The following is a 26,448-nucleotide window of genomic DNA, read 5'->3' on the forward strand; positions in this document are numbered from 1 at the left end:
TATCCCTATTATTACCCTATTATTATCCCTATTATTACCCCGATTATTATTCCTGTTATTACCCCTATTATTACCCCATTATTATCTCTATTATTATCCCTATTATTACTCCTATTATTATCCCTATTATTACCCCTATTATTATCCCTATTATTACCCCATTATTATCCCTATTATTACCCCTATTATTACCCCAATTATTATCCCTATTATTACCCCTATTATTACTCCTATTATTATCCCTATTATTATCCCTATTATTATCCCTATTATTACCCCATTATTATCCCTATTATTACCCCATTATTATCCCTATTATTACCCCTATTATTACTCCTATTATTATCCCTATTATTACCCCTATTATTACCCCTATTATTATCCCTATTATTACCCCCATTATTATCCCTATTATTACCCCTATTATTACCCCTATTATTATCCCTATTATTACCCCTATTATTATCCCTATTATTATCCCTATTATTACCCCATTATTACCCCTATTATTACCCCTATTATTACCCCATTATTATCCCTTTATTATTATTCTATGGAATTCCATAGGGATTTCCATGCGCTATAGGAAAACATGGATGCATCCCAAGGATACATTGCCATGGGTGTAGGGAGCAGGGAATCACCTCCAATCCTAAGGAAAACAGGGATTTTCCCCCTTATTTTCGGGAATAATCCATCCTTATTCCCATCTTTGGGAATTCCATGCTTTGGGAATGCCCAATTCCCCCTCTTGGACTCTTGGGACCTTTGGGAAGCTTCTTTCCCTTCCCATGCAGGATTCCTATGGGATTTGGGAAAGGAATTCCAAGCAAACAAAGTGGGGGGGGGAGGGTTGGGATTTTTCCCTGTTTTTTGGGAATTCCAAGCTTAATCCCGCTTTTTTTTCCCTAGGTTTATGCCCCATCGGCCAGCACCGCCGACTACAACCGGGATTCTCCCGGTTTTCCATCATCTAAAGCGGGCGCCGGCTCCTTCCCGAGCTCTTTCTTCATGCAAGGTAAAAAGCGGGATTCCCTTCCCAAAAAATTCCCAATGGATTATGGCCATTCCCAACCTCCGGAATTCCCTTTGGGATCCACTTGAAGGAGCATCGCTTCCATAGGGAATCCATCTGTTCCCTACGGAGATACTTCCTTTTTCCCTCCCCAATCCGGATGCTTTGGGAACATTGGATCCAATGGGAATTCCACCCCCCCATCACCATCTTTTCCATGGCATTCCCGATGGGAATTCCCACTTTGGGGATGGGGGAAGGCCCACGAGGAGGTGGGATGAGGACCAGAGATGGGGATGGATGGATGGATGGATGGATGGATGGATGGATGGATGGATGAGCATCCTTATGGAACCCCACACTGAGCTCCTTGCTTTCCCATGGAATTCCCATCGGGATTCATTCCCTTCTCTTCCTTCCCAGATGGCCACCACGGAAGCGATCCTTGGAGCTCTTCCAGTGGGATGAACCAGCCCGGCTACGGAGGGATGCTGGGAAACTCAACCCATCTCCCCCAGGCCAGCAGCTACTGCAGCCTGCATCCGCACGAGCGCTTGGTAAGGACCAGCATCATCATGGACCTCTATGGTGGTCCACCATCATTGGGGACCTCTATGGTGGTCCACCATCATTGGGGACCTCCATCATGGACCAGCATCATTGGGGACCTCTATGGTGGTCCAGCATCATTATGGACCTCTATGATGGACCAGCATCATTGGGGACCTCTATGGTGGTCCAGCATCATTATGGACCTCTATGATGGACCAGCATCATTGGGGACCTCTATGGTGGTCCAGCATCATTGGGGACCTCTATGGTGGTCCAGCATCATTGGGGACCTCTATGGTGGTCCAGCATCATTGGGGACCTCTATGATGGACCAGCATCATTGGGGACCTCTATGGTGGTCCAGCATCATTGGGGACCTCTATGATGGACCAGCATCATTGGGGACCTCTATGATGGACCAGCATCATTGGGGACCTCTATGGTGGTCCAGCATCATTATGGACCTCTATGATGGACCAGCATCATTGGGGACCTCTATGATGGACCAGCATCATTGGGGACCTCTATGATGGACCAGCATCATTGGGGACCTCTATGATGGTCCAGCATCATTATGGACCTCTATGGTGGTCCACCATCATTGGGGACCTCCATCATGGACCAGCATCATTGGGGACCTCTATGGTGGTCCAGCATCATTATGGACCTCTATGGTGGTCCAGCATCATTGGGGACCTCTATGATGGACCAGCATCATTGGGGACCTCTATGATGGACCAGCATCATTGGGGACCTCTATGATGGACCAGCATCATTATGGACCTCTATGGTGGTCCAGCATCATTGGGGACCTCTATGATGGTCCAGCATCATTGGGGACCTCTATGGTGGTCCAGCATCATTGGGGACCTCCATCATGGACCAGCATCATTGGGGACCTCTATGATGGTCCAGCATCATTGGGGACCTCTATGATGGTCCAGCATCATTGGGGACCTCTATAGTGGTCCAGCATCATTGGGGACCTCTATGGTGGTCCAGCATCATTGGGGACCTCTATGGTGGTCCAGCATCATTATGGACCTCTATGGTGGTCCAGCATCATTAAGGACCTCTATGGTGGACCAGCATCATTGGGGACCTCTATGGTGGTCCACCATCATTATGGACCTCTATGGTGGACCAGCATCATTATGGACCTCTATGATGGTCCAACATCATTATGGACCTCTACGGTGGTCCAGCATCATTGGGGACCTCTATGGTGGTCCAGCATCATTGGGGACCTCTATGGTGGTCCAGCATCATTGGGGACCTCTATGGTGGTCCACCATCATTGGGGACCTCCATCATGGACCAGCATCATTGGGGACCTCTATGGTGGTCCAGCATCATTGGGGACCTCTATGGTGGTCCAGCATCATTGGGGACCTCTATGATGGTCCAGCATCATTGGGGACCTCCATCATGGAACAGCATCATTGGGGACCTCCATCATGGACCAGCATCATTGGGGACCTCTATGATGGTCCAGCATCATTGGGGACCTCTGTGATGGACCAGCATCATTGAGGACCTCTATGGTGGTCCACCATCATTGGGGACCTCCATCATGGACCAGCATCATTATGGACCTCTATGGTGGTCCACCATCATTGGGGACCTCTATGATGGTCCAGCATCATTATGGACCTCTATGGTGGTCCAGCATCATTGGGGACCTCTATGATGGTCCAGCATCATTGGGGACCTCTATGATGGACCAGCATCATTGGGGACCTCTATGATGGACCAGCATCATTGGGGACCTCTATGATGGACCAGCATCATTGGGGACCTCTATGGTGGTCCAGCATCATTGGGGACCTCTATGGTGGTCCAGCATCATTGGGGACTTCTATGGTGGTCCAGCATCATTGGGGACCTCCATCATGGACCAGCATCATTATGGACCTCTATGGTGGTCCAGCATCATTGGGGACCTCTATGATGGACCAGCATCATTGGGGACCTCTATGGTGGTCCACCATCATTATGGACCTCTATGATGGACCACCATCATTGGGGACCTCTATGGTGGTCCAGCATCATTGGGGACCTCTATGATGGTCCAGCATCATTATGGACCTCTATGGTGGTCCACCATCATTGGGGACCTCTATGATGGTCCAGCATCATTGGGGACCTCTATGATGGACCAGCATCATTGGGGACCTCTATGGTGGTCCAGCATCATTGGGGACCTCTATGATGGACCAGCATCATTATGCACCTCTATGGTGGTCCAGCATCATTGGGGACCTCTATGGTGGTCCAGCATCATTGGGGACCTCTATGGTGGTCCAGCATCATTGGGGACCTCTATGATGGTCCAGCATCATTGGGGACCTCTATGAAGGTCCAGCATCATTGGGGACCTCTATGATGGACCAGCATCATTATGGACCTCTATGATGGTCCGGCATCATTATGGACCTCTATGATGGTCCAGCATCATTGGGGACCTCTATGATGGTCCAGCATCATTGGGGACCTCTATGATGGTCCAGCATCATTATGGACCTCTATGATGGACCAGCATCATTATGGACCTCTATGATGGACCAGCATCATTGGGGACCTCTATGATGGACCAGCATCATTGGGGACCTCTATGGTGGTCCAGCATCATTGGGGACCTCTATGGTGGTCCACCATCATTGGGGACCTCCATCATGGACCAGCATCATTGGGGACCTCTATGGTGGTCCAGCATCATTGGGGACCTCTATGGTGGTCCAGCATCATTGGGGACCTCTATGATGGTCCAGCATCATTGGGGACCTCCATCATGGAACAGCATCATTGGGGACCTCCATCATGGACCAGCATCATTGGGGACCTCTATGATGGTCCAGCATCATTGGGGACCTCTATGGTGGTCCAGCATCATTATGGACCTCTATGGTGGTCCAGCATCATTGGGGACCTCTATGGTGGACCAGCATCATTATGGACCTCTATGATGGACCAGCATCATTGGGGACCTCTATGATGGTCCAGCATCATTGGGGACCTCTATGGTGGTCCACCATCATTGGGGACCTCTATGGTGGTCCACCATCATTGGGGACCTCCATCATGGACCAGCATCATTGGGGACCTCTATGGTGGACCAGCATCATTATGGACCTCTATGATGGTCCAGCATCATTGGGGACCTCTATGGTGGTCCAGCATCATTGGGGACCTCTATGGTGGTCCAGCATCATTATGGACCTCCATGATGGACCATCACGAAGCCATGGACCAAAGTGATGCTCCGTCATCCTTATGGATCTCCATGATGCTCCATCACGAAGCCATGGACCAAAGTGATGCTCCATCATCCTTATGGACCTCCATGATGCTCCATCATGAAGCCATGGACCAAAGTGATGCTCCATCATCCTTATGGACCTCCATGATGCTCCATCACGGAGCCATGGACCAAAGTGATGCTCCATCATCCTTATGGATCTCCATGATGCTCCATCACGAAGCCATGGACCAAAGTGATGCTTCATCATCCTTATGGACCTCTTTCATGGTCCATCCTGAAGCCATGGCCCAAAGTGATGCTCCATCATCCTTATGGACCTCTTTCATGGTCCATCACGAAGCCATGGACCAAAGTGATGCTCCATCATCCTTATGGACCTCCATGATGCTCCATCCCGGAGCCATGGACCAAAGTGATGCTCCATCATCCTTATGGACCTCCATGATGGTCCATCATGAAGCCATGGCCCAAAGTGATGCTCCATCATCCTTATGGACCTCCATGATGCTCCATCACGGAGCCATGGACCAAAGTGATGCTCCATCATCCTTATGGACCTCCATGATGGTCCATCACGAAGCCATGGCCCAAAGTGATGCTCCATCATCCTTATGGACCTCTTTCATGGTCCATCACGAAGCCATGACCCAAAGTGATGCTCCATCATCCTTATGGACCTCCATGATGGTCCATCAGGAAGCCATGGCCCAAAGTGATGCTCCATCATCCTTATGGACCTCCATGATGCTCCATCCCGGAGCCATGGACCAAAGTGATGCTCCATCATCCTTATGGACCTCCATGATGGTCCATCACGAAGCCATGGCCCAAAGTGATGCTCCATCATCCTTATGGACCTCTTTCATGGTCCATCATGAAGCCATGGCCCAAAGTGATGCTCCATCATCCTTATGGACCTCCATGATGCTCCATCCCGGAGCCATGGACCAAAGTGATGCTCCATCATCCTTATGGACCTCCATGATGTTCCATCATGAAGCCATGGCCCAAAGTGATGCTCCATCATCCTTATGGATCTCCATGATGCTCCATCACGAAGCCATGGCCCAAAGTGATGCTCCATCATCCTTATGGACCTCTTTCATGGTCCATCACGGAGCCATGGACCAAAGTGATGCTCCATCATCCTTATGGACCTCCATGATGGACCATCACGAAGCCATGGCCCAAAGTGATGCTCCATCATCCTTATGGACCTCCATGGTGCTCCATCACGAAGCCATGGCCCAAAGTGATGCTCCATCATCCTTATGGACCTCCATGATGGACCATCACGAAGCCATGGCCCAAAGTGATGCTCCATCATCCTTATGGACCTCTTTCATGGTCCATCATGAAGCCATGGACCAAAGTGATGCTCCATCATCCTTATGGATCTCCATGATGCTCCATCACGGAGCCATGGACCAAAGTGATGCTCCATCATCTTCTTCTCCCCTTCCAGAGCTTTCCATCCCATCCCTCCTCGGGGGAGCTCAACTCCAACCTGCCCCCCATGTCCACCTTCCACCGCGGTCCCAGCACCCACTACGGTCCCTCATCCTGCACCCCTCCGGCCAACGGCACCGAGCCCATCATGGGTGAGTCCTTTGGGGGGCGCTATGGGGCGCTATGGGGCGGGATGTGGGGCTGGAGGTGGTGGGAAACATCCATCCATAGGGATGGATCCATTGGGATCATGGGGACCTATGGGTGGTGGTACCCAAGGGATGAAGGCAAAGTGGGGCTGGAGGTGATGGGAAGCATCCATCCATGGGGATGGATCCATTGGGATCGTGGGGAACTATGGGTGGTGGTACCCAAGGGATGAAGGCGATGTGGGGCAGGAGGTGATGGGAAGCATCCATCCATGGGGATGGATCCACTGGGATCATGGGGACCTATGGGTGGTGGTACCCAAGGGATGAAGGCAGAATGGGATGGATCCATTGGGAATGTGGGGCCCTATGGGTGCTGGTACCCAAGGATGAAGGCAGAATGGGATGGATCCATTGGGATCGTGGGGACCTATGGGTGGTGGTACCCAAGGGATGAAGGCAGAATGGGATGGATCCATTGGGATCATGGGGACCTATGGGTGCTGGTACCCAAGGGATGAAGGCAGAATGGGATGGATCCATTGGGATCATGGGGACCTATGGGTGGTGGTACCCAAGGGATGAAGGCAGAATGGGATGGATCCATTGGGATCATGGGGACCTATGGATGCTGGTACCCAAGGGATGAAGGCAATGTGGGGCAGGAGGTGATGGGAAGCATCCATCCATAGGGATGGATCCATTGGGATCATGGGGACCTATGGGTGGTGGTACCCAAGGGATGAAGGCAGAATGGGATGGATCCATTGGGATCATGGGGACCTATGGGTGATGGTACCCAAGGATGAAGGCAGAATGGGATGGATCCATTGGGAATGTGGAGCCCTATGGATGCTGGTACCCAAGGGATGAAGGCAGAATGGGATGGATCCATTGGGATCATGGGGACCTATGGATGCTGGTACCCAAGGGATGAAGGCAGAATGGGATGGATCCATTGGGAATGTGGGGCCCTATGGATGCTGGTACCCAAGGGATGAAGGCAGAATGGGATGGATCCATTGGGAATGTGGGCCCTATGGATGCTGGTACCCAAGGGATGAAGGCAGAATGGGATGGATCCATTGGGAATGTGGGGACCTATGGGTGCTGGTACCCAAGGGATGAAGGCAGAATTGGATGGATCCATTGGGAACGTGGGTCCCTATGGATGCTGGTACCCAAGGGATGAAGGCAGAATGGGATGGATCCATTGGGAATGTGGGTCCCTATGGATGCTGGTACCCAAGGGATGAAGGCAGAATGGGATGGATCCATTGGGAACGTGGGGCCCTATGGATGCTGGTACCCAAGGGATGAAGGCAGAATGGGATGGATCCATTGGGATCATGGGGCCCTATGGATGCTGGTACCCAAGGGATGAAGGCAGAATGGGATGGATCCATTGGGAATGTGGGTCCCTATGGATGCTGGTACCCAAGGGATGAAGGCAGAATGGGATGGATCCATTGGGAATGTGGGGCCCTATGGATGCTGGTACCCAAGGGATGAAGGCAGAATGGGATGGATCCATTGGGAATGTGGGGCCCTATGGATGCTGGTACCCAAGGGATGAAGGCAGAATGGGATGGATCCATTGGGAATGTGGGCCCTATGGATGCTGGTACCCAAGGGATGAAGGCAGAATGGGATGGATCCATTGGGAACGTGGGGCCCTATGGATGCTGGTACCCAAGGATGAAGGCAGAATGGGATGGATCCATTGGGAACGTGGGTCCCTATGGATGCTGGTACCCAAGGGATGAAGGCAGAATGGGATGGATCCATTGGGATCATGGGGACCTATGGGTGCTGGTACCCAAGGGATGAAGGCAGAATGGGATGGATCCATTGGGAATGTGGGTCCCGATGGATGCTGGTACCCAAGGGATGAAGGCAGAATGGGATGGATCCATTGGGAATGTGGGGCCCTATGGATGCTGGTACCCAAGGGATGAAGGCAGAATGGGATGGATCCATTGGGAATGTGGGTCCCTATGGATGCTGGTACCCAAGGGATGAAGGCAGAATGGGATGGATCCATTGGGAATGTGGAGCCCTATGGATGCTGGTACCCAAGGATGAAGGCAGAATGGGATGGATCCTTTGGGATCATGGGGACCTATGGATGCTGGTACCCAAGGGATGAAGGCAGAATGGGATGGATCCATTGGGATCATGGGGACCTATGGGTGCTGGTACCCAAGGGATGAAGGCAGAATGGGATGGATCCATTGGGATCATGGGGACCTATGGGTGGTGGTACCCAAGGGATGAAGGCAGAATGGGATGGATCCATTGGGATCATGGGGACCTATGGGTGGTGGTACCCAAGGGATGAAGGCAGAATGGGATGGATCCATTGGGATCATGGGGACCTATGGGTGGTGGTACCCAAGGGATGAAGGCAGAATGGGATGGATCCATTGGGAACGTGGGGCCCTATGGATGCTGGTACCCAAGGGATGAAGGCAGAATGGGATGGATCCATTGGGAATGTGGGGCCCTATGGATGCTGGTACCCAAGGGATGAAGGCAGAATGGGATGGATCCATTGGGATCATGGGGACCTATGGGTGGTGGTACCCAAGGGATGAAGGCAGAATGGGATGGATCCATTGGGAATGTGGGGCCCTATGGATGCTGGTACCCAAGGGATGAAGGCAGAATGGGATGGATCCATTGGGAACGTGGGGCGCTATGGATGATGGTACCCAAGGGATGAAGGCAATGTGGGGCAGGAGGTGATGGGAAGCATCCATCCATAGGGATGGATCCATTGGGATCATGGGGACCTATGGGTGGTGGTACCCAAGGGATGAAGGCAGAATGGGATGGATCCATTGGGAATGTGGAGCCCTATGGATGCTGGTACCCAAGGATGAAGGCAGAATGGGATGGATCCATTGGGATCATGGGGACCTATGGGTGGTGGTACCCAGGGATGAAGGCAGAATGGGATGGATCCATTGGGAATGTGGAGCCCTATGGATGCTGGTACCCAAGGATGAAGGCAGAATGGGATGGATCCATTGGGAATGTGGGTCCCTATGGATGCTGGTACCCAAGGGATGAAGGCAGAATGGGGCCACCGGGATGGGGAGCAATGGGAATTACCATTGGAAACCTGGATTTGGAAGGGGGGGGGGGGAAGAACAATGGGATTGGGAATTCCCTATGGGATTTTTCCTGCTTTTCCCTTCTTTTCTGACCCCCATCCTTTCCTTTTTGCAGGCAACAGAGGAAGTGGGGCAGGAGGAAGCTCCCAGACCGGCGATGCCCTGGGCAAAGCCCTCGCATCCGTAAGGAGCCCATTCCCAACCTTTGGAATGCAGTGTGCCCAGCGGGGTGGGATGCGGGCCACCAATGGGATCCAATGGGATTTGGGCTTTTCTATGGGGATGGAGCCCTTTGGGGCCATCATTCCTTAGGGATCCAATGGGATTTGTGCTTTTCTATGGTGATGGAGCCCTTTGGGGCCATCATTCCTTAGGGATCCAATGGGATTTGGGCCTTTCTATGGTGATGGAGCCCTTTGGGGCCATCATTCCTTAGGGATCCAATGGGATTTGAGCTTTTCTATGGTGATGGAGTAGTTTGGGGCCATCATTCCTTAGGGATCCAATGGGATTTGAGCCTTTCTATGGTGATGGAGCAGTTTGGGGCCATCATTCCTTAGGGATCCAATGGGATTTGGGCCTTTCTATGGTGATGGAGCCCTTTGGGGCCATCATTCCTTAGGGATCCAATGGGATTTGGGCCTTTCTATGGTTGTAGAGCCCTTTGGGGCCATCATTCCATAAGGATCCAATGGGATTTGAGCCTTTCTATGGTGATGGAGCCCTTTGGGGCCATCATTCCTTAGGGATCCAATGGGATTTGAGCCTTTCTATGGTGATGGAGCCCTTTGGGGCCATCATTCCTTAGGGATCCAATGAGATTTGGGCCTTTCTATGGCGATGGAGCCCTTTGGGGCCATCATTCCTTAGGGATCCAATGGGATTTGGGCCTTTCTATGGTGATGGAGCCCTTTGGGGCCATCATTCCTTAGGGATCCAATGGGATTTGAGCCTTTCTATGGTGATGGAGCAGCTTTGGGGCCATCATTCCTTAGGGATCCAATGGGATTTGAGCCTTTCTATGGTGATGGAGCCCTTTGGGGCCATCATTCCTTAGGGATCCAATGGGATTTGGGCTTTTCTATGGTGATGGAGCCCTTTGGGGCCATCATTCCTTAGGGATCCAATGGGATTTGAGCCTTTCTATGGCGCTGGATCCCTTTGGGACCATCATTCCTTAGGGATCCAATGGGATTTGAGCCTTTCTATGGTGATGGAGCCCTTTGGGACCATCATTCCTTAGGGATCCAATGGGATTTGAGCCTTTTTAAGGGGATGGAGCAGCTTTGGGGCCATCATTCCATAGGGATCCAATGGGATTTGAGCCTTTCTATGGCGCTGGATCCCTTTGGGACCATCATTCCTTAGGGATTAACCCTCTATCATCTCTTAAAGATCTACTCTCCAGAGCCCACCACCACCAGCTTCCCATCCACTCCTTCAACTCCTGTTGGCTCTCCCCCTTCTTTAGCAGGTAACTGTTGCCTCCTTCTTTTGTGTGTCCCCCCCTCTCCTTTTTCCCTGTATCCCAAGAAAAAAAAGGGGGATGGGGTTGGAATTGGGATGGAAAAAAGACTGGGAAAAGGTTGGGAATTTTCCCCTTCGTCTCAATGGGTTTCATCGCAAGGTTTCTTCTTTAGAGCGATGGGGAGGGTGGAAGGGGGCTTCAAGGATGGGGCATTCCCAATCCCGATGGAATTCCAAGGATGCAGCATTCCCAATCCCAAAGCACTTCCAAGGATCCTTTAGGATGGGATTGGGATGGAAAAGACCTTAAGAACTAGGTCTAGGTGAGGACCACGTTCTCCATCCATCGGGATGTTGAGCGCATCCAAGGATGCGGCATTCCCAATCCCAATGCAATTCCAAGGATGGAGCATTCCCAATCCCAATGCAATTCCAAGGATGGAGCATTCCCAATCCCAAAGCACTTCCAAAGGATCCTTTAGGATGGGATTGGGATGGAAAAGACCTTAAGAACTAGGTCTAGGTGAGGACCACGTTCTCCATCCATCGGGATGTTGAGCGCATCCAAGGATGCAGCATTCCCAATCCCGATGCAATTCCAAGGATGGAGCATTCCCAATCCCAATGCAATTCCAAGGATGGAGCATTCCCAATCCCATTCACTTCCAAAGGATCCTTTAGGATGGGATTGGGATGGGAAAGACCCTAAGAACTAGGTCTAGATGAGGACCACGTTCTCCATCCATCGGGATGTTGAGCGCATCCAAGGATGGAGCATTCCCAATCCCAATGCAATTCCAAGGATGGAGCATTCCCAATCCCAATGCACTTCCAAGGATCCTTTAGGATGGGATTGGGATGGAAAAGACCCTAAGCACTAGGTCTAGGTGAGGACCACGTTCTCCATCCTTTGGGATGTTGAGCGCATCCAAGGATGCGGCATTCCCAATCCCAATGCAATTCCAAGGATGGAGCATTCCCAATCCCAATGCAATTCCAAGGATGGAGCATTCCCAATCCCATTCACTTCCAAAGGATCCTTTAGGATGGGATTGGGATGGAAAAGACCTTCAGAACTAGGTCTAGATGAGGACCACGTTCTCCATCCTTTGGGATGTTGAGCGCATCCAAGGATGCGGCATTCCCAATCCCAATGCAATTCCAAGGATGGAGCATTCCCAATCCCGATGGAATTCCAAGGATGGAGCATTCCCAATCCCAATGCAATTCCAAGGATCCTTTAGGATGGGATTGGGATGGAAAAGACCTTAAGAACTAGGTCTAGGTGAGGACCACGTTCTCCATCCATCGGGATGTTGAGCGCATCCAAGGATGGAGCATTCCCAATCCCGATGCAATTCCAAGGATGGAGCATTCCCAATCCTATTCACTTCCAACAATCCTATAGGATGGTTTTGGGATGGAAAGGACCTTAAGAACTAGGTCTAGGTAAGGACCACGTTCTCCATCCATCGGGATGTTGAGCGCATCCAAGGATGCGGCATTCCCAATCCCGATGGAATTCCAAGGATGGAGCATTCCCAATCCCGATGCAATTCCAAGGATGGAGCATTCCCAATCCCATTCACTTCCAAAGGATCCTTTAGGATGGGTTTGGGATGGAAAAGACCTTAAGAACTAGGTCTTGGTGAGGACCACGTTCTCCATCCATCGGGATGTTGAGCGCATCCAAGGATGCGGCATTCCCAATCCCGATGCAATTCCAAGGATGGAGCATTCCCAATCCCGATGGAATTCCAAGGATGGAGCATTCCCAATCCCATTCACTTCCAAAGGATCCTTTAGGATGGGATTGGGATGGAAAAGACCTTAAGAACTAGGTCTAGGTGAGGACCACGTTCTGCATCCATCGGGATGTTGAGCGCATCCAAGGATGCGGCATTCCCAATCCCAATGCAATTCCAAGGATGGAGCATTCCCAATCCCGATGCAATTCCAAGGATGGAGCATTCCCAATCCCATTCACTTCCAAAGGATCCTTTAGGATGGGATTGGGATGGAAAAGACCCTAAGAACTAGGTCTAGGTGAGGACCACGTTGCTGCATCCATCGGGATGTTGAGCGCATCCAAGGATGCGGCATTCCCAATCCCGATGCAATTCCAAGGATGGAGCATTCCCAATCCCAATGCAATTCCAAGGATGGAGCATTCCCAATCCCAATGCAATTCTAAGGATCCTTTAGGATGGGATTGGGATGGAAAAGACCTTAAGAACTAGGTCTAGGTGAGGACCACGTTCTCCATCCATCGGGATGTTGAGCGCATCCAAGGATGCGGCATTCCCAATCCCAATGCGATTCCAAGGATGGAGCATTCCCAATCCCAATGCAATTCCAAGGATGGAGCATTCCCAATCCCAAAGCACTTCCAAGGATCCTTTAGGATGGGATTGGGATGGAAAAGACCTTAAGAACTAGGTCTAGGTGAGGACCACGTTCTCCATCCATCGGGATGTTGAGCGCATCCAAGGATGCGGCATTCCCAATCCCAATGCAATTCCAAGGATGGAGCATTCCCAATCCCGATGGAATTCCAAGGATGGAGCATTCCCAATCCCATTCACTTCCAAAGGATCCTTTAGGATGAGATTGGGATGGAAAAGACCTTAAGAACTAGGTCTAGGTGAGGACCACGTTCTCCATCCATCGGGATGTTGAGCGCATCCAAGGATGCGGCATTCCCACTTCCAATCCCTCCCATCAGGAAAAGCCAAGCCCCAAAGATCCATAAGTTGGGAATTGCCTTTGGAAAACCCCTGGAAAACGGGATCATTCCCCTTTCCAATGCCTCCCTTCTCCCTTGGAAGCCAATGGAAGAGGAGGAAAACCCCCCCTTTTCCCTTCCTTCCTTGATCCATCTTTTCCCAACCATTCCCAACTTTTCCTTCCCCAACTTCCCACTCCCAAATCCCTTGGGAATGCCGAGGTTTCTAATGGTGCTTCCCCTTTTTGCTACCAGCAGGCCCAGCTGTATGGTCTAGGAATGGAGGCCAAGCTTCAGCATCTCCCACTTATGACGGGCCCTTACATTCCTTGGTAGGTGATCCATGGGGAACCATCCCATATTCCCAACCTTTTCCATGTCTAATCCATGTTTCTGTCCCTCTTCCCAATTCCCAACCCCCCTTTTTCCCAGGAGATGGAGTTTGGATCCTATAGGATAAGAGAGCGAAGGAGGAGGAGGAGGAGGTGGTGGTCAAAGGATGGAGGAGATGGTGGTGGTACCCATGGGATGGAGAAGAAGGTGGTGGTGGTTATCCTATGGGATGGAGATGATGGTGGTGATCCCATGGGATGGAGATGGTGGTCCCATAGGATGGAGATGGTGATCCCATTGGATGGAGATGATGGTGGTACCCATAGGATGGAGATGGTGGTCCCCATAGGATGGAGATGATGGTGGTACCCATAGGATGGAGATGATGGTGGTACCCATAGGATGGGGATGGTGATGATCCCATAGGATGGAGATGGTGATCCCATAGGATGGAGATGGTGGTGGTACCCATAGGATGGAGATGGTGGTACCCATAGGATGGAGATGGTGGTGGTCCCATAGGATGGAGATGGTGGTGGTACCCATAGGATGGAGATGGTGGTCCCATAGGATGGAGATGGTGATCCCATTGGATGGAGATGATGGTGGTACCCATAGGATGGAGATGGTGATCCCATTGGATGGAGATGGTGATCCCATTGGATGGAGATGATGGTGGTACCCATAGGATGGAGATGGTGGTGGTCCCATTGGATGGAGATGATGGTGGTACCCATAGGATGGAGATGGTGATCCCATAGGATGGAGATGGTGATCCCATAGGATGGAGAGGGTGGTGGTCCCCATAGGATGGAGATGGTGGTGATCCCATAGGATGGAGATGGTGATCCCATAGGGTGGAGATGGTGGTGGTCCCCATAGGATGGAGATGGTGGTGATCCCATAGGATGGAGATGGTGATCCCATAGGGTGGAGATGGTGGTGGTCCCCATAGGATGGAGATGGTGGTGATCCCATAGGATGGAGATGGTGATCCCATAGGATGGAGATGGTGGTGGTGATCCCATTGGATGGAGATGGTGGTCCCATAGGATGGAGATGGTGGTGATCCCATAGGATGGAGATGGTGATCCCATAGGATGGAGATGGTGATCCCATAGGATGGAGCTGGTGGTGATCCCATAGGATGGAGATGGTGATCCCATAGGATGGAGATGGTGGTGGTCCCCATAGGATGGAGATGGTGGTGATCCCATAGGATGGAGATGGTGGTGATCCCATAGGATGGAGATGGTGGTGATCCCATAGGATGGAGATGGTGGTGGTCCCCATAGGATGGAGATGGTGATCCCATAGGATGGAGATGGTGGTGATCCCATAGGATGGAGATGATGGTGATCCCATAGGATGGAGATGGTGGTGATCCCATAGGATGGAGATGGTGGTGATCCCATAGGATGGAGATGGTGGTGGTACCCATAGGATGGAGATGGTGATCCCATAGGATGGAGATGGTGGTGATCCCATAGGATGGAGATGATGGTGATCCCATAGGATGGAGATGGTGGTACCCATAGGATGGAGATGGTGGTGATCCCATAGGGTGGAGATGGTGGTGATCCCATAGGATGGAGATGGTGATCCCATAGGATGGAGATGGTGGTGATCCCATAGGGTGGAGATGGTGGTGATCCCATAGGATGGAGATGGTGGTGGCCCCATAGGATGGAGATGGTGATCCCATAGGATGGAGATGGTGGTCCCCATAGGATGGAGATGGTGGTGATCCCATAGGATGGAGATGGTGGTACCCATAGGATGGAGATGGTGGTGGTACCCATAGGATGGAGATGGTGGTGATCCCATGGGATGGGGATGGTGATCCCATAGGATGGAGATGGTGATCCCATAGGATGGAGATGGTGGTGATCCCATAGGATGGAGATGGTGGTGGTCCCATAGGATGGAGATGGTGGTGGTCCCCATAGGATGGAGATGGTGGTGATCCCATGGGATGGAGATGGTGGTGGTCCCCATAGGATGGAGATGGTGGTGATCCCATTGGATGAAGATGGTGGTCCCCATAGGATGGAGATGGTGGTGATCCCATAGGATGGAGATGGTGGTGGTCCCCATAGGATGGAGATAGTGGTGATCCCATAGGATGGAGATGGTGGTGATCCCATAGGATGGAGATGGTTGTGGTACCCATAGGATGGAGATGGTGGTGGTACCCATAGGATGGTGATGGTGGTGATCCCATAGGATGGAGATGGTGGTCCCCATAGGATGGAGATGGTGGTGATCCCATAGGATGAAGATGGTGGTCCCCATAGGATGGAGATGGTGATCCCATTGGATGGAGATGATGGTGGTACCCATAGGATGGAGATGGTGGTACCCATAGGATGGAGATGGTGGTGATCCCATAGGATGGAGATGGTTGTGGTACCCATAGGATGGAGATGGTGGTGGTACCCATAGGATGGAGATGGTGGTGATCCCATAGGATGGAGATGGTGGTACCCATAGGATGGAGATGGTGGTGATCCCATAGGATGGAGATGGTTGTGGTACCCATAGGATGGAGATGGTGGTGATCCCATAGGATGGAGATGGTGGTGATCCCATTGGATGGAGATGGTGGTGATCCCATAGGATGGAGATGGTGGTACCCATAGGATGGAGATGGTGATCCCATAGGATGGAGATGGTGGTGATCCCATAGGATGGAGATGGTGGTGATCCCATAGGATGGAGATGGTGATCCCATAGGATGGAGATGATGGTGGTGATCCCATAGGATGAAGGTGATGGTCCCATAGGATGGAGATGGTGGTGATCCCATAGGATGGAGATGGTGGTGATCCCATAGGATGGAGATGGTGGTGATCCCATAGGATGGAGATGGTGGTGATCCCCATAGGATGGAGATGGTGGTGATCCCATAGGATGGAGATGGTGGTGGTACCCATAGGATGGAGATGGTGGTGATCCCATAGGATGGAGATGGTGGTGATCCCATAGGATGGAGCTGGTGATCCCATTGGATGCAGATGGCGGTGATCCCATTGGATGCAGATGCTGATGATCCCATAGGATTCCTGGGAAGTCCTGGAGCTTCCCTTGAACCCCCCTCATTCCCCATCTTCCCCCTTCCCTTATGGAATGATGGCCTTCATCCTTCCCCTCTCCCATCCCCTTGGGAATCCCATTCCCTATTGAATTCCAATGGGATTTTCTCTCCCATCCCCATTATTGGCAGGGAAAAGGGATGGGGCATCCCTTTCCCTATGGAATTCCAATGGGATTTTCTCTCCCATCCCCATATTGGGATGGAAGGGACATGGGGCATCCCTTTCCCAATGGAATTCCAATGGGATTCTCTCTCCCATCCCCATATTGGGATGGAAGGGACATGGGGCATCCCTTTCCCAATGGAATTCCAATGGGATTTTATCTCCCATCCCCATTACAAAAACACCATCCCTTTCCCCTCTGGAATTCCAAGGAAGGGCCCAAAGGGGTTGCCATAGCAACACCCCCCCCCCCATCCCCATCCCCATCCCCATCCCTTGGGTACCACATCCCATCCATCCCTTGGGTACCACATCCCCATCCCTTGGGTACCACATCCCCATCCCCATCCCTTGGGTACCACATCCCCATCCCTCCCTTGGGTACCACATCCCCATCCATCCCTTGGGTACCACATCCCCATCCATCCCTTGGGTACCACATCCCCATCCATCCCTTGGGTACCACATCCCCATCCATCCCTTGGGTACCACATCCCCATCCATCCCTTGGGTACCACATCCCCATCCATCCCTTGGGTACCACATCCCCATCCATCCCTTGGGTACCACATCCCCATCCATCCCTTGGGTACCACATCCCCATCCATCCCTTGGGTACCACATCCCCATCCATCCCTTGGGTACCACATCCCCATCCCTTGGGTACCACATCCCCATCCATCCCTTGGGTACCACATCCCCATCCATCCCTTGGGTACCACATCCCCATCCATCCCTTGGGTACCACATCCCCATCCATCCCTTGGGTACCACATCCCCATCCATCCCTTGGGTACCACATCCCCATCCATCCCTTGGGTACCACATCCCCATCCATCCCTTGGGTACCGCATCCCCATCCATCCCTTGGGTACCGCATCCCCATCCATCCCTTGGGTACCACATCCCCATCCCTTGGGTACCACATCCCCATCCCTCCCTTGGGTACCACATCCCCATCCATCCTTTGGGTACCACATCCCCATCCATCCCTTGGGTACCACATCCCCATCCATCCCTTGGGTACCACATCCCCATCCCTTGGGTACCACATCCCCATCCATCCCTTGGGTACCACATCCCCATCCCTCCCTTGGGTACCACATCCCCATCCATCCCTTGGGTACCACATCCCCATCCATCCCTTGGGTACCACATCCCCATCCATCCCTTGGGTACCACATCCCCATCCCTTGGGTACCACATCCCCATCCATCCCTTGGGTACCACATCCCCATCCATCCCTTGGGTACCACATCCCCATCCATCCCTTGGGTACCACATCCCCATCCATCCCTTGGGTACCACATCCCCATCCATCCCTTGGGTACCACATCCCCATCCATCCCTTGGGTACCACATCCCCATCCATCCCTTGGGTACCACATCCCCATCCCCCATCCCTTGGGTACCACATCCCCATCCATCCCTTGGGTACCACATCCCCATCCATCCCTTGGGTACCACATCCCCATCCATCCCTTGGGTACCACATCCCCATCCATCCCTTGGGTACCACATCCCCATCCCCCACATCCCCATCCATCCCTTGGGTACCACATCCCCATCCATCCCTTGGGTACCACATACCACATCCCCATCCATCCCTTGGGTACCACATCCCCATCCATCCCTTGGGTACCACATCCCCATCCATCCCTTGGGTACCACATCCCCATCCATCCCTTGGGTACCACATCCCCATCCATCCCTTGGGTACCACATCCCCATCCATCCCTTGGGTACCACATCCCTATCCATCCCTTGGGTACCACATCCCCATCCATCCCTTGGGTACCACATCCCCATCCATCCCTTGGGTACCACATCCCCATCCATCCCTTGGGTACCACATCCCCATCCATCCCTTGGGTACCACATCCCCATCCATCCCTTGGGTACCACATCCCCATCCATCCCTTGGGTACCACATCCCCATCCATCCCTTGGGTACCACATCCCATCCATCCCTTGGGTACCACATCCCCATCCATCCCTTGGGTACCACATCCCCATCCATCCCTTGGGTACCACATCCCCATCCATCCCTTGGGTACCACATCCCCATCCCTCCCTCCCCGTTTCCATAGCAACGATGCTCTTCCCAAGCAGCAAAGCCGCCTGGAAGACCGCTTGGAACGCTTGGACGATGCCATCCACGTGCTCCGGAACCACGCCGTGGGGCAGGCCCCATCGTTGTCAGCCCCACAAGTGACCCCTGCCCCACATCCGCATCCTCATCCGCATCCTCATCCCCATCCTTCCCCATCCCAAGCGGCTGGAGGTGGAGACGTGCACGCGTTGCTTGGCAACGGAGCCCTGCCGGGATTGGCTGCGGGTTACGGGGCGGGGCTTCTGGCGGCCAATCGGCACGCGTTGATGGTAAGGAAGGGGGCGGGGATAAAGGGGGGTGGGGGCCAATGGGAAGGGGGAAAGGGGGGGATGGAGGGGGGATGGAGGTGGTACCCATGGGGCCATAGGGATGCTGGGATAGGGATGCAGGTGGTACCCATGGGGCCATAGGGATGCAGGTGGTACCCATAGGGTCATAGGGATGCTGGGATGGGGATGCAGGTGGTACCCATGGGGCTATGGAGATGGAGGTGGTAACCATGGAGACATAGGGATGGAGCTGGTACCCATGGGGCCATAGGGATGCTGGGATGGGAATGCAGGTGGTACCCATGGAAACATAGGGATGGAGGTGGTAACCATGGAGCCATAGGGATGCTGGGATAGGGATGCAGGTGGTACCCATGGAGACATAGGGATGCAGGTGGTACCCATGGAGCCATAGGGATGCTGGTGGTACCCATGGGGCCATAGGGATGCTGGGATAGGGATGCAGGTGGTACCCATGGATCCATAGGGATGCAGGTGGTACCCATGGAGCCATAGGGATGCTGGTGGTACCCACGGAGCCATAGGGATGCTGGGATGGGGATGCAGGTGGTACCCATGGAGCTATGGGGATGCAGGTGGTAACCATGGAGACATAGGGATGCTGGGATAGGGATGCAGGTGGTACCCATGGAGACATAGGGATGGAGGTGGTAACCATGGAGACATAGGGATGCTGGGATGGGGATGCAGGTGGTACCCATGGGGCTATGGGGATGCAGGTGGTACCCATGGAGACATAGGGATGCAGGTGGTAACCATGGAGACATAGGGATGCTGGGATAGGGATGCAGGTGGTACCCATGGAGACATAGGGATGCTGGGATAGGGATGCGGGTGGTAACCATGGAGACATAGGGATGCTGGGATAGGGATGCAGGTGGTACCCATGGGGCCATAGGGATGCTGGGATAGGGATGCAGGTGCTACCCATGGAGCCATAGGGATGCTGGGATGGGGATGCCGGTGGTACCCATGGAGCTATGGGGATGGAGGTGGTACCCATGGAGCCATAGGGATGCTGGGATGGGGATGCAGGTGGTACCCATGGGGCTATGGGGATGGAGGTGGTACCCATGGAGCCATAGGGATGCAGGTGGTAACCATGGAGACATAGGGATGGAGGTGGTACCCATGGGGCCATAGGGATGCTGGGATGGGGATGCAGGTGGTACCCATGGAGACATAGGGATGCAGGTGGAACCCATGGAGCTATGGGGATGCAGGTGGTACCCATGGAGCCATAGGGATGCTGGGATAGGGATGTAGGTGGTACCCATGGGGCCATAGGGATGCTGGGATGGGGATGCAGGTGGTAACCATGGAGACACAGGGATGCAGGTGGTACCCATAGGGTCATAGGGATGGAGGTGGTAACCATGGGGCCATAGGGATGCTGGGATGGGGATGCAGGTGGTACCCATGGAGACATAGGGATGGCGGTGGTACCCATAGGGTCATAGGGATGGAGGTGGTAACCATGGAGACATAGGGATGGCGGTGGTAGCCATGGAGACGTAGGGATGCTGGGATGGGGATGCAGGTGGTACCCATGGAGCCAGAGGGATGCAGGTGGTACCCATGGAGACATAGGGATGCTGGGATGGGAATGCAGGTGGTACCCATGGAGCCATAGGGATGGAGGTGGTACCCATGGAGCCATAGGGATGCAGGTGGTACCCATGGAGACATAGGGATGCAGGTGGTACCCATAGGGTCATAGGGATGGAGGTGGTAACCATGGAGACATAGGGATGCTGGGATGGGGATGCAGGTGGTAACCATGGAGACATAGGGATGCAGGTGGTACCTGTGGAAACATAGGGATGGAGGTGGTACCCATGGAGCCATAGGGATGCTGGGATGGGGATGCAGGTGGTACCCATGGGGCCATAGGGATGCTGGGATGGGGATGGAGGTGGTACCCATGGAGACATAGGGATGCAGGTGGTACCCATGGAGACATAGGGATGCTGGGATGGGGATGCAGGTGGTACCCATGGAGACATAGGGATGGAGGTGGTACCCATGGGGTCATAGGGATGCTGGGATGGGGATGCAGGTGGTAACCATGGAGACATAGGGATGCAGGTGGTACCCATAGGGTCATAGGGATGGAGGTGGTAACCATGGGGCCATAGGGATGCTGGGATGGGGATGCAGGTGGTAACCATGGAGACATAGGGATGCAGGTGGTACCCATAGGGTCATAGGGATGGAGGTGGTAACCATGGAAACATAGGGATGCAGGTGGTACCCATGGAGCTATGGGGATGGAGGTGGTAACCATGGAGACATAGGGATGGAGGTGGTACCCATGGAGACATACGGATGCTGGGATGGGGATGCAGGTGGTACCCATGGGGCCATAGGGATGCTGGGATAGGGATGCAGGTGGTACCCATGGAGACCTAGGGATGCTGGGATAGGGATGCAGGTGGTACCCATGGAGACCTAGGGATGCTGGGATAGGGATGCAGGTGGTACCCATGGAGACATAGGGATGTTGGGATAGGGATGCAGGTGGTACCCATGGATCCATAGGGATGGAGGTGGTACCCATGGAGACATAGGGATGCAGGTGGTACCCTTAGGGTCATAGGGATGGAGGTGGTAACCATGGAGACATAGGGATGCTGGGATGGGGATGCAGGTGGTACCCATGGAGCCATAGGGATGCTGGGATAGGGATGTAGGTGGTACCCATGGAGCCATAGGGATGCTGGGATAGGGATGTAGGTGGTACCCATGGGGCCATAGGGATGCTGGGATAGGGATGCAGGTGGTACCCATGGAGCCATAGGGATGCAGGTGGTCCCATAGGGATTCCGGGATAGGGATGTTCCCCCCTCCTATGGGGCTCAGCCCCCCATCTATGGGGCAGGACCTGGATCCCTCCCCATAGACAGCCATGGCCGGATCCTTGTGTGTGGAATTCTTGGCATCCAGATGGGAATCGCTCCTGGAAAACCGGGATCCAAGGGCATCATTCCAAAGGCCGGGAATGGCCCCGTTCCCTTGGGAATGGGGATGAACAAAGGGAAAGGGGGGGGTGATGGTTTCCAGATGGGAATGTTCAGGGATGGAGCAAGGATCCAGCTGCAGGAAAGTGGGAAAACCTGGAAGCAGGAGGGAAGGGATCCCAATGCTTCCCTGTGCCCTCTCCATTCCCTGTTATTCCCTGTTCATTCCCTGTTTATTCCCTCTTTATTCCCTGTTTATTCCCTCTTCATTCCCTGTGTTATTCCCACTCGATTCCCTTTTATTCCCCCTTTATTCCCTCTTTATTCCCTCCTCATTCCCTCTTTATTCCCTCTCCATTCCCTGTGTTATTCCCTCTTTATTCCCCCTCTATTCCCTGTTATTCCCTGTGTTATTCCCTCTCTATTCCCTGTTATTCCTCCTTCATTCCCTGTTATTCCCTGTTTATTCCCCCTCTATTCCCTCTCCATTCCCTGTGTTATTCCCACTCCATTCCCTGTTATTCCCACTATCATTCCCTGTTTATTCCCCCTCTATTCCATGTTATTCCCTGTTATTCCCTCTCCATTCCCTGTGTTATTCCCTCTTTATTCCCTCTCCATTCCCTGTTATTCCCTCTTTATTCCCTGTTTATTCCCCCTCTATTCCCTCTGTTATTCCCTGTGTTATTCCCTCCTCATTCCCTGTTATTCCCCCTCTATCATTCCCTGTTATTCCCTCTTCATTCCCCCTCCATTCCCACTTCATTCCCTATTTATTCCCTCTCCATTCCCTGTTATTCCCTGTTTATTCCCTGTTATTCCCTCTCTATTCCCTCCTCATTCCCTGTGTTATTCCCTCTTTATTCCCTCTCTATTCCCTGTTATTCCCTCCTCATTCCCTGTGTTATTCCCCCTTTATTCCCTGTTATTCCCCCTCTATCATTCCCTGTTTATTCCCTCCTCATTCCCTGTGTTATTCCCTGTTTATTCCCCCTCTATTCCCTGTTATTCCCTGTGTTATTCCCTCTCCATTCCCTCTTTATTCCCACTCCATTCCCTGTCTATTCCCTCTTCATTCCGTTATTCCCTTTAGATTCCCTGTTATTCCCCCTCTATCATTCCCTGTGTTATTCCCTCTTTATTCCCTCTCTATTCCCTGTTATTCCCTCCATCATTCCCTATTTATTCCCTCTTTATTCCCTGTTATTCCCCCTCAATCATTCCCTGTTATTCCCTTTCCATTCCCTGTTATTCCCTCTCCATTCCCTGTGTTATTCCCTGTTTATTCCCACTGTTATTCCCTATTCCCTTTATTCCCCTTCATTCCCTCTATCATTCCCTATGGATTCCCACTCCATTCCCTGTTATTCCCTGTTATTCCCAGTGTTATTCCCTCTCTATTCCCTATTCCCTTTATTCCCTCTTCATTCCCATCCTTTATTCCCCAATTCCCCATAGCCCCATAGATGGGAGCATCCCTGCCCCATAGCCCCATAGATGGGAGCATCCCTGCCCCATAGCCCCATAGATGGGAGCATCCCTGCCCCATAGCCCCATAGATGGCAGCATCCCTGCCCCATAGCCCCATAGATGGGAGCATCCCTGCCCCATAGCCCCATAGATGGGAGCATCCCTGCCCCATAGCCCCATAGATGGGAGCATCCCTGCCCCATAGCCCCATAGATGGGAGCATCCCTGCCCCATAGCCCCATAGATGGGAGCATCCCTGCCCCATAGCCCCATAGATGAGAGCACCCCTGCCCCATCGCCCCCCATAGATGGGAGCATCCCTGCCCCATAGCCCCATAGATGGGAGCATCCCTGCCCCATAGATGGCAACATCCCTGCCCCATAGATTGGAGCATCCCTGCCCCATAGCCCCATAGATGGGAGCATCCCTGCCCCATAGACCCCATAAATGGGAGCATCCCTGCCCCATAGCCCCCATAGATGGGAGCATCCCTGCCCCATAGATGGGATCATCCCTGCCCCATAGCCTCATAGATGGCAGCATCCCTGCCCCATAGCCCCATAGATGGCAGCATCCCTGCCCCATAGCCCCATAGATGGGAGCATCCCTGCCCCATAGCCCCATAGATGGGAGCATCCCTGCCCCATAGCTTCATAGATGGGAGCTTCCCTGCCCCATAGCCCCATAGATGGCAGCATCCCTGCCCCATAGCCCCATAGATGGGAGCATCCCTGCCCCATAGCCCCATAGATGGGAGAATCCCTGCCCCATAGCCCCATAGATGGGAGCATCCCTGCCCCATAGCCCCCATAGATGGGAGCATCCCTGCCCCATAGCTCCATAGATGGGAGCATCCCTGCCCCATAGCCCCATAGATGGGAGCATCCCTGCCCCATAGCCCCATAGATGGGAGCATCCCTGCCCCATAGCCCCATAGATGGGAGCATCCCTGCCCCATAGCCCCCCATAGATGGCAGCATCCCTGCCCCATAGATGGGAGCATCCCTGCCCCATAGCCCCATAGATGGGAGCATCCCTGCCCCATAGCCCCATAGATGGGAGCATCCCTGCCCCATAGATGGGAGCATCCCTGCCCCATAGCCCCATAGATGGGAGCATCCCTGCCCCATAGCCCCATAGATGGGAGCATCCCTGCCCCATAGCCCCCCATAGATGGGAGCATCCCTGCCCCATAGCCCCATAGATGGGAGCATCCCTGCCCCATAGCCCCATAGATGGAAGCATCCCTGCCCCATAGATGGGAGCATCCCTGCCCCATAGCCCCATAGATGGGAGCATCCCTGCCCCATAGCCCCATAGATGGGAGCATCCCTGCCCCATAGCCCCATAGATGGGAGCATCCCTGCCCCATAGCCCCATAGATGGGAGCATCCCTGCCCCATAGCCCCATAGATGGGAGCATCCCTGCCCCATAGATGGCAGCATCCCTGCCCCTTAGCCCCATAGATGGGAGCATCCCTGCCCCATAGCCCCATAGATGGGAGAATCCCTGCCCCATAGCCCCATAGATGGGAGCATCCCTGCCCCATAGATGGCAGCATCCCTGCCCCATAGATGGCAGCATCCCTGCCCCATAGACCCCATAGATGGGAGCATCCCTGCCCCATAGCCCCATAGATGGGAGCATCCCTGCCCCAGAGCCCCATAGATGGGAGCATCCCTGCCCCATAGCCCCATAGATGGGAGCATCCCTGCCCCATAGCCCCATACATGGGAACATCCCTGCCCCATAGCCCCATAGATGGGAGCATCCCTGCCCCATAGCCCCCATAGATGGGTCCCTGCCCCATAGATGGGAGCATCCCTGCCCCATAGCCCCATAGATGGGAGCATCCCTGCCCCATAGCCCCATAGATGGCAGTATCCCTGCACCATAGCCCCATAGATGGGAGCATCTCTGCCCCATAGCCCCATAGATGGCAGCATCCCTGCCCCATAGCCCCATAGATGGCAGCATCCCTGCCCCATAGCCCCATAGATGGGAGCATCCCTGCCCCATAGCCCCATAGATGGGAGCATCCCTGCCCCATAGCCCCATAGATGGGAGCATCCCTGCCCCATAGCCCCATAGATGGGAGCATCCCTGCCCCATAGACCCCATAGATGGGAGCATCCCTGCCCCATAGCCCCATAGATGGGTCCCTGCCCCATAGCCCCATAGATGGCAGCATCCCTGCCCCATAGATTCCATAGATGAGAGTATCCCTGCCCCATAGCCCCACAAAGATGGGAGCATCCCTGCCCCATAGCCCCATAGATGGC

At 53.2% G+C, this 26,448-nt stretch overlaps 1 protein-coding gene across 1 annotated transcript; it reads left to right on the plus strand.

The window, feature by feature from the left end:
• Window positions 1-592: 592 nt before the first annotated feature.
• LOC134157417 (transcription factor 4-like) lies at window positions 593-19,713 on the plus strand (the record flags this gene model as incomplete). The annotated part of the gene is made up of 9 exons (XM_062606326.1): window positions 593-625; window positions 913-1,018; window positions 1,439-1,572; window positions 6,295-6,430; window positions 9,662-9,729; window positions 10,942-11,020; window positions 13,994-14,070; window positions 19,444-19,514; window positions 19,590-19,713. Coding segments are annotated over exons 1-9 (828 nt in total), but the record flags the coding sequence as incomplete, so codon positions are not given.
• Between the last annotated feature and the right edge of the window lie 6,735 nt (window positions 19,714-26,448).

The sequence above is a fragment of the Pezoporus occidentalis genome, unplaced genomic scaffold (genome assembly GCF_034315485.1).
Source record: "Pezoporus occidentalis ecotype Australia unplaced genomic scaffold, CSIRO_AGI_Poc_V1 ctg950, whole genome shotgun sequence".
NCBI lineage: Eukaryota > Metazoa > Chordata > Aves > Psittaciformes > Psittacidae > Pezoporus > Pezoporus occidentalis.